The sequence below is a fragment of the Zingiber officinale genome, chromosome 6B (assembly GCF_018446385.1).
Source record: "Zingiber officinale cultivar Zhangliang chromosome 6B, Zo_v1.1, whole genome shotgun sequence".
NCBI lineage: Eukaryota > Viridiplantae > Streptophyta > Magnoliopsida > Zingiberales > Zingiberaceae > Zingiber > Zingiber officinale.
In genome coordinates, this window is record NC_055996.1 from 55,033,781 (window position 1) to 55,043,817 (window position 10,037).

A 10,037-nucleotide genomic window follows, 5' to 3' on the forward strand; every position below is an offset into this window, starting at 1 on the left:
AGACTTAGCCTTCTAGCCTCCTCCATCAGCCTCGTGTCCCTCGAATGTCTCCTCATCCTTCACGTCTTGCCTTCTGGATCTTCCTTCGGCCTTGTCTTTATTGTCAGGTCTTTCTTTACCAAGAGGCTCCTCACCTCCGGGACTTCATCCATTGCCAAGTCACACTTGGACTTACGTTGCCAAGACTACATACTTGGACTTACACCGCCAAGACTCATCCTTGGACTTTCCTCCTTTGCCAAGATCACACTTGGACTTTCCTTGTTGTACTTGTATCCTGCACACTTACAATGCATATCAAATACAACAATAAACCTAACTTAAATTTTTGTCCAAACATCAAAACCTAGGGCACCTAGATTGCTCCAACATCTTAGACTCTCGTCCCAGTGTGAGTTATAAGTGAGCATGCTCTCACGCCCAATGACCCAGGTCAGTGTTCCAGACTCTCACCCCAGTGTGAGTTATAAGTGAGCATGCTCTCACGCCCAATGACCTTCCCGATCGGCGTCCCCCACTCTCGCCTCAGGGCAAGACACAAGGGGACATACTCGAGTTCAACAGGTCTATAGGCCATACTTCTACTACAAATATGAGATACAAGCAAGCATGCCTGTATGAGCCACGACTTCCTAACCCTTAGGGTAAGAAAAAGGTTTGGTAAGTAAAAATTATCCTTTCTAGAAAATTTCCTTGGGGAGTATGCGTCTGTGGAACATGATAATAGGAAAGATAAGGAAATACAGACCCAGACCCTAATAGGCAGATAATACGGAGAACATTGTTTATTTAATAAGAGTTGAGGAACATCTTTCAAGAGGCCACTTTATTACAATATCAAGATGTTTGGTCTCTCTTCGCTAGATGAGCCTGCGCTTGAGCCAGTTCTTCCTTGATACATTGGATGCTGCTTTGTAGATAGGCAATGGTTTCATCTTTTATCCGGCTTTCCTCTTGCAGGAGGGCTACAGTGTCCTCGTGTTTCAGCTTCAGGTAGGTAATGAAATGGGTCTGACTCTTCAAGTCTGCATAATCCTTATGCTTTAGAGCTGCCTCAGCTCGAGTCCTGGATTTAGCCGCCAGCCAGAGCTCTTCCATTTCCCGACGGAGAGAGGACTGAAGGTCCCTACTCTGCGTCATTTCAAGCAGAGCCTCATCTTTGTGAGTTAGCAACTGGGTCAAATGAGTGAGTTGATGGCGCAGAGAAGATACCTCGTCTGATTCCATGAATAAAGGGGAAGGTAGCCTGAGGAAAGTGAAGGCAGCAGTATACGCGTCCCCTTTTTTAAAGGAGGGGAATGTGAAGAGTGAACTTCAGAATAAGTGAGGATGTTTGGGAAATAGTGTGACATTTATGGAAAAATAGCAAGATCGAGGATTGTGGAGTGGACGCGCATGCAATAAAGTCTCACCTAAGAAGGGTGATAAATTTTGATTGGGATATCGGGAAAAGGGTTAGCGGCCAAAGAGACACAAAGGCTAGGTCAGGTAAGAATGGGACTTGGGTCTAGTCAGTCGGATTGGAGCCTCCTTCGACTAGACTTGAGGGGGAGGCTTGTGATACGGTGCATGATAGTGGGGTCGGATAGCTGACATGGTTGGAAGTCAAGCCCACGGGGCAATCAGAAGTCAAGCCCATGAGGCGGTCAGAAGTCAAGCTCACGTGGCGGTCAGAAGTCAAGCCTACGTAATGGTCAAAAGTCCACCTACGTGGTGGTCAAAAGTCCGGCCTACGTGATGGTCAAAGGTCCAGATTACAGGACGATCTAGGTTGGACATAAGTGACATTCAGGGGTTAGGCCTACATGATGAGTAGGAATTCAGAAGGTAAGATGTACAAGTCAAGACTTACGGGATACAGGTCAGGACGTACAGGTTAGGATAGGCGGCCTAAGGCTTACAGGTCAGGACTCATAGGATAAGACAGACAGAACAGGAGACATGGATCAAGACGTACAGGTCAGGATATACGAACCAGGACGTACAGGTTAGGATAAGCGGCCTAAGGCTTGCAGGTCAGGACTCACAGGATAAGACAGATAGAACAGGAGACACGGATCAAGACATACAGGTCAGGATATACGGACTAAGACGTACAAGTCAGGATATACGGACCAGGACGTACAGGTTAGGATAAGCGGCCTAAGGCTTGCAGGTCAGGACTCACAGGATAAGACAGGCAGAACAGGAGACACGGATCAAGACGTGCATGTCAGGATATACGTACCAGGACATATAGGATAGGATAGACGGACTAACGCTTACAGTTCAAGGTAAGCGGACTAAGGCTTACACACGGATCAAGACATACAGGTTAGGACAGGAGGACTAAGGCTTACAGTTCAAGGTAAGCTGACTAAGGCTTACACACGGATCAAGGCGTACAGGTCAGGACAGGAGGACTAAGGCTTATAGTTCAAGGTAAGCGGACTAAGGCTTACACACGGATCAAGGCGTACAGGTCAGGACAGGAGGACTAAGGCTTACAGGTCAGGGCTTATAGGATGCAGTTCCAGACTTACAGGATAAAATACAGAGCAGGGTCGTGCATACGGAACGAGACTTAAGGAACGATAAGAGAATGCCTCGATTGGCAAGGCGGTAAGCGCAGGTCTGGATTTACCGGGATCTACCGATTGGAAAATGTAGGGATGGACGTACAGATCTGGATTTATGGGGCGACAAACACAAGCTAGGGAATGCACCAGGATATGCCCCAGGGAATGCAGGTCTGTGCCCACAAGTCAAGATTTTTAGGTACGAGGACCTAGTCCAAGGTTAACAGACCGGGGCGGGCGCACACTATACGACAATCAAGCCAGGGAATCATAACAACCTGTCAGAGAATAATCACCGCATGTCAGGAAATATGTTAACGGTCTAGGGCTCATTGCACACCGATCCCCCCTCAGACCTATAGGAAGTTGCCATGTGTCATTCGCCGCCAGACAAATCCTGACACCCGACATTCCCTGACACTCGTCAGACTCCAGAAGTACCCACTGTCATATAAAATGGGATGTTTTTTCCCTTATGCAGGTACGTTTACTCATCTTTTCACATTCCTTTTTTACTTTTCGTCCTTTCACTGTGCTTCTGGGGAAAAAGTACCTAACTTGAGCGTCGGAGGGACTGATCCGGGGACTTTTTCCCTAGTTCTTGATCTCTAACGTGAGGACGGCTTGTCTGAGTGTGTGCAGAACCCTCGCCTCATCGCCCCAGTCATCACCCCCCGTTATCCACCTGTGGAAACCTTTCCCGTAGGTACCATATCAACCAGGCATCTCCACGACTTTCCGTCAACCTCGAGGACAGCGCAGCCAGCCTCCGTCTGACTCAGCTTCCGGATGGGATCATCCTTTATAATCTCATTATATATAAATGCCCTCATCTAGATATCTTCACATTGACGGTCCAAATAAGACGTCACATTCAAAATATTCATAGGCCGCATTAGTGATGATTTAATTAAAGATCACATGCTTTTAATTAATTTCATCATTAAGTGCTTAATTTAAGTTTATTATCCATGATCTTAATCCTCTCGTATATATAACTCATATACATACTAAAATCATTGTTACATCCAATAAACTTGGGATTTTGCTATGATAATTCAAGACAACAAATTTCATACAAAATAAATATCAATTTTATTAATTATAAAAATATAGTATGATTATAATAATACTTTAAGGACACTATTCCTAATAATCTCCCACTTGCCCTAAAACATGTGAGACATGACTCTCAGTCTCATATTTAGCATGTGCCTTTCAAACACTTTTGCAAGAGTGTGTTGGTGAATAGATCAACAATATTGTCAACAAACACAATCTTGAGAATAGAAGCGTCAACTCTTTTCACTACCTCTTGAATCAAGTGGTATTTCCTTTCTATATGCTTCGATCTCTTGTGACTATGAGGTTCCTTTGAATTAGCTACTGCCCCACTATTGTCACACAACAAAGTGAGTGACTTATCAATATTTGGAACAACTTCCAATTCAGTAGGAACTCCTTATGCCCTACAACCTCTCTAGCAGCTTCAGAAGTGACTGTGTATTTGACCTCCATGGTCGAGTCGGCTATACTAGATTGTTTGATGCTTCTTCGGACTATAGGACCTCCACCAAGAGTAAACACTTATGCAGATGTCGATTTTCAATTATAATTGTCTTACTAGAAATCAAAATTAGTGTAACAGTCTATTTTAAGATCTTCACCTAAATAGACAAGAATATAACTTCTCATTCTTCAAAGATACTTAAGAATGATCTTTACAGCTATCCAATGATGCATGTCATGATTTGACAGAAAACAACTAACTATCCCTACCACATAACAAATGTCTGGCCTAGTGCACAACATTACATACATAAGGTTACCTACTGCAAAGGCATAGGGAACGCATCTCATGTCCTCAACTTCTTGTGGGGTCTTAGGACACTGCTCCTTGGAGAGGACGATTTCATGTCGGGTTGGTAGCTAGGTAACCCTTTTTGAAATATTGCATTCTCATGTCGAGTTATCAATATAAGAAGCTTGAGACAATGCCAACAATTTATTCTTGCGATCTCGAACAATTCAAATTCTAAGAACATATTTTTCTTCTCTCAAATCTTTCATTTAAAATTTCTTAGCTAGACAACCTAAAACGGTAGACAATATTTCCCCATCATTCCAATGAGCAGAATGTCACCTACGTAGAACACTATGAACACCACCTTTCCATTCTTGATATGCTTGTATACACAAGGCTCATCAATGCTTTGGTCAAAGCCATAATACTTGATCTAGAGGCTTATGAAATCTATGGTTCCATGATCTAGAAGCTTACTTTTGTCCATAAACGGATCTAAGCAATTTGTAAATTTTTTGCTCTTGGCCTTGAGCTATAAATTTCTCTAGTTGCTGCATGTGAATTTCCTCACCTAGATGACCATTCAAAAAGGTCCTCTTGACATCCATCTATCATATTTCATAGTAATAATGAGCAACAATTGAAAGTAAGATAAGCATGACTACGGGTGAGAAAGTCTCCTCATAGCTAGCCGACTCCTTCCTTTTGGGTATAACCCTTTGCAACTAGTCTTTCTTTTTCTTATAGATCCATTTACACCCAATAGATCTAACCTCTTCAGGTGGGTCTATGAACACCTAGACAGAATCAGAGTAACTTGACTCCATTTTTTGGTTCATAGCTTCAAGCCACCTTTCTTTGTCAAAATCTTCCATTACATGTTTAAATGACAACGGATCATCTCCCACCCATTAGTGATGGCAACATTTTCCTCTTTGTCTTGATGATAGTGGAGGGGTGGTCTCACCAGAGGTGGAGCTAGCACAGGACCAGTGTAGGTAGCTAGCTGCCCACACTGTTCACACCATCACTTCCGTTTATAAATCAATGCCTCGATTCCAATCACAAGAACTCCAACTACCTAATCTCCCTTTGATGCAGGAGGAAATCTAAAGTATTCATATTTGAATCTTTTAGGGGTTTTTTAAATTAGTAATCTGTTAATTAAGTTTAGTTTATTTTTCTTAATTATATTTAATTTGGTCCAAATCTTAGGAACTTAGTTTTGTTAGATAATTTATTCTAAATCTTAGGGAATAAGTCTTCTTAGTTAATTTATCCTAAATTTAGGGAATAAGTCTAGTTGGTTAGTTTTTCTATTTAGATTTTTTTTGAAGATTTTAAGAACTACATAAACATATGCTTAGATGATGTTTAAGATAAGTTATTTTAATATTTAATCAATTGGTTTCGCTTAAGCCACGTTACAGCTACATCTCTTTTTCTTTGCGCTCTTGATTTCATAATAGGCTTAAGTCTAATTGAGGCTATTCCTTTTATTTGTGTTGCTTCTCTATTATTTTCTTATTAATCCTTCTGCAACTTCACGCTTCAGAATAATATACATATTCAACATGGTGTTAGTTGGTATTAAAGCCTTAAATCCATGGATAATCATCGTAGTCAAGGTCGTAGTCGTGAAAGACAAGTTTTGGCTGAGGAAGTCTCGCACTAGGATTGAAGCATATCCTACGAGCTTATCGAAGATCTATAAAGACAAGTCACAAAGTTTCTCCCCTGCGTCATTTGGTATCAGAGTCTTAGATCCATGAATGATCAACATAGTTGAGGTTGTGGTCATGAAAGAAAGGTTTCGACTGAGGAAGTCTCGCACCAGGATCGAAGCATATCCTATGAGCTCATCGAAGATGTATAGAGATAAGTCACAGAGTTTCTTCTCCCGCGTCACCCTTCTTTCTCAAAGCTCCAAGGGAAGCGTGGTTTCGAGAGTTTGGCGTCTCCAACTCCTCCCCAAGTTGACAAGCTATTCCCTCGGTCATTCCTTGCAGTTCAACGTGGTCTTGTGTTGGTCGGTCTCTGATGCAGGAGCATCTAGTAAAATGACCAATTTATTTCCTCTAATACGGTTATGTTCTCCTTTAAGTTGTGATGAGAAGAAAATGAGTCTACCAGCCTCCCTTTTGGGTCTTGAAGAAGGATAATCGAGACTATCGACAAAGACGATGTCCAGACCATGACCTTATGACTCAGTTGCGTTCTATTTAGACATCAGATGAGGCGGAATCGTCTTTCTATTAGCCAACATGGCATCCTATGCCCTAGAATGAACACGCTATGTTATGTCTTTTGATGAATCCTAGATTTAGTTTTTTAACTTTTTCTTTTATTTATTTTAAATTTTTAGAATTAGTTTTTCTTCTAAAGAATTAGTTTAGATTTTATCTTCTACTTTTAAGGATGAGTTTTTTTTTTTTTCTAAGGGCTAGGACTCTTGTAAAAACTCATTGAGTTTAGTTTTGATTTAAACAAAAAATTATTTTTATTTAAACCTAGGAGCAACTCCTTTTTGTTGGTAAATCCCCAATAAAGAGTAAACAATAGAAAATATTTCATTTATTTAGTCGGATAAAACTTTATATATATCTATATAGGTGAATACAAATGTTATTAAGACGGGATCCATCCTCCCCTGGCCCGCCTACAACTACGGAGTAGAGCATGTGTGCATTCCTTCTACATAGCTGGGCCCGTATTCACCGTGATTTACTCCCTCTCATACTTGTGGGGCCGGGTTGAGGGGGCCGTTGGGTTGGCGGTTCCAACCTTTGCAGCATGTGTGCATTCCTTCTAGATTTGGATAGGTTCAAATAACACCGAAATAATTTGGGTTTTAGTTTCTCCATCCGACTTGCCAAAGCCATCCCCATCTTGATAAAAGAATTGTGCCGTCCGAGGGATGTTAACTGCTATATTCTTGAAGTACTCCTCTAATGGAGAATCCCAACTAAGAGATGCATCCAAAGCTCTCCAATATTTCTTCATCAATTCTCTTATCTCCCTTCGAGCCACTTCCTCTGTGACACATTGTTCATGCATGTAACATTGAATACATTTGGCCACATCGCCTCTTTCTAGCTCATCCTGTGGTAAGCAAAGTAAATGTTACGTTGCTGGTTTCCAATGAGTTAGATTACTTCGGTCGGCTAGCTAGATCATGTTAATGTGTGCGTGTATATATATATATATATATATATATATATATATATATATATATATATATATATATATATATATATATATATAATTACCGTGGAAGTGCCCATATCATCATAAAGACGAAAAAGTGTGCTCGAGGAGTGTGTGATCTCATAGTAAGTATTGGGAAAACCTTTCAAGGCCTCTCCAGTTAAGTCATTGCTCACGCAGTAAGCATGAGACAGAATGTTTGGACCAGATATTGATACCCATGCATTCTCCAAGTACTCCTTGAGCTTCGGGGTTTGGCCATGGTGGAACCATTTTGCTTCCTGAAAGTCTGCTTTGCACATATCTCCCCACTGAAAATTTAATACCAACAACGTAACTCATTCGATAACAAAGAAATAAAGAAAAAAAATTGAAATAAAGTGTTTATAATTTACTGCTCTCTTTAAGTCAGGCACAATGTCCACGCCCTTCTCCTTCATCACCCGGTAGCCTTCTTCGTGGACCAGGTTGAAGAGTGCAAAGAAAGATAGTTTCATGTACTCTGGAAGCTTGTCCATGGCAGTTAAGTCCCATCTGCAACAAAACTCAAACGATCTTAGATAGTTGAGAAAAACATATGACATATATATATATATATATATAGATACACATGGTGAATGCGCCGCTGCATGTCACCTGTTGACGACGTCAGTGAAGAGCTGGAGTTCATCCAAGGTTCCATAAACATCGTAAATATCATCGATCAATGTAATAAAACAGATTGACTTTGTTTCGATCATTCTGCATCTCCCTCTATCTGGTTCATAAGTGAAACCAACTGCCCACAGATAGCTTTCAAGTAATCTGTCTCTGCAAAATGGCAGCTTCTCTGAAAGCCCGAGCCCCGACCACCATCTGCAAGTAAAAAAGTAATTAAGCTTTGAAATTGTTATTATAAAAACATCGAAAATATGATAATGAAAGTTTGATTAGATGCAGTTGATTTACCTGGAGAGCTCTCTGAGTTCGCTCTTGTACGTGTCCTGAACTAGATTGAAGTCGAGCTCAGCAAACTCCAGAAGGAGAGGATTGATGGTGTCGTGGCCACGGCATGCTTCAATGAACCACCTGTGCTGCACTCTCTCCAACCGCCAATTCAGTGGAATCTGCAGCGCATGGGCCACCTGCTCTCTGAGGCCACCAGCCTCAGGAACAGACCCCTCCTCCATCAATGCCTTCAGCTGCTCGGTCGCGAAATCCATGGCTTCCTTAAGGACAGACTCTCCTTCCTTCTCGAGGTAGGAAGCTTCGTACAAACTCAGAAGCCCTCTGATCTGGTTCTCACAGCGAGCTTCGAAGTTTCCCTTCTCGTCTCTAAATGTCTCGAGCAAATCTAAGTAATTTTGCAGACAACAACGTAACAGAAATGACATGCATGATTACAACTGTGAAGCGATTGATTGATTAATTAATTAATTAATTAGTTAATTACCTTGTGAAACAGAGAAGCCTTTTGCTCTGAGGAGCCTGAAGAGCAGCGATGTGGCATGGAGATCGTCCTTCAGCTGCGAGCTCACATGGTCTAAAGAAGCGTGAAGATGACTTAAAACGTCAGCAATCTCGTCTTTGAAGTGATACGCCACGCCGAGCTGTTGCAGGTGGTCGATCAATTGAAGCTGCTCTGCTACTTGCTGCTTCTCGCATATCAGATTCCTGGTCAGCTCCTTCAGTACGTTTATTCTCTCACGTTTCTCTTCTTGTTGCACCTGCAGAAAACAAAGAAAAAGGTTACACATAAAAATTTCGACGACCGACTGACGATCGACGACTACACTCTCCCGTACCGTGGAGGTGCCCGTGAGGGACTGCACACGCTCGTCTGTCCATATGCTTGGCTGATAATTCCCCGACCGCCGCAAGGGAGCTACATGACTAGTGGCGCTGCATGATCGGACCTGCAGAGTTCGCCGGAACGTCCGTCGGCCACAGTACTGCTCGACGGCAGTAACTATCATCGGGCGGCGAGGGAGGACGGATATCATGGGAGCGCAAATATACATTGCTTGACGAGCAGCCATTTCCGCTCTTGTTTACAATCAATAAACTCCAATTTGGTGGAAGGAGAAGAACAAATGCAGCGTATATATATAGCGCAATTATGCCCGCGTTATGCTACAAAAACTCATTAAAAATATTAAACTTTTGGCACGTGAAATTTAGTTTTCAATTAAAAATGGCAGTTTTAAGACGCTATCCAGGAATTCCACATGAGTAAAAACAAATGACTCGATCATTCTTTTTCCAGTTTAATTGTATGGTTACGCTAATAAGATAGTGCACTTTAATTTGCATCAAAATATTAGTTTCTAACGAAATAAACTCCTGAGAAGGATCGAACTAGAGTTGAGCAATAAATAAATGAAATTAATTGTTTCTTTAAGACAAATCAAACTAAAATCAAATTGATATAAAATCAATTAATTCGACCACTTAGATCAATTACTGAATTAACTAATCAATATATCATC

At 41.5% G+C, this 10,037-nt stretch overlaps 1 protein-coding gene across 1 annotated transcript; it reads right to left on the bottom strand.

The window, feature by feature from the left end:
* Window positions 1-837: 837 nt before the first annotated feature.
* On the bottom strand, window positions 838-9,587 carry LOC121990983 (terpene synthase 10-like). Its single transcript, XM_042545019.1, has 8 exons — window positions 9,354-9,587; window positions 9,002-9,275; window positions 8,518-8,902; window positions 8,206-8,424; window positions 7,965-8,103; window positions 7,632-7,880; window positions 7,236-7,464; window positions 838-1,280 (listed from the first exon to the last, which is right to left on the bottom strand). Exons 1-8 carry the CDS (start codon window positions 9,585-9,587, stop codon window positions 838-840), a joined length of 2,172 nt encoding a protein of 723 aa, XP_042400953.1.
* Window positions 9,588-10,037: the final 450 nt, after the last annotated feature.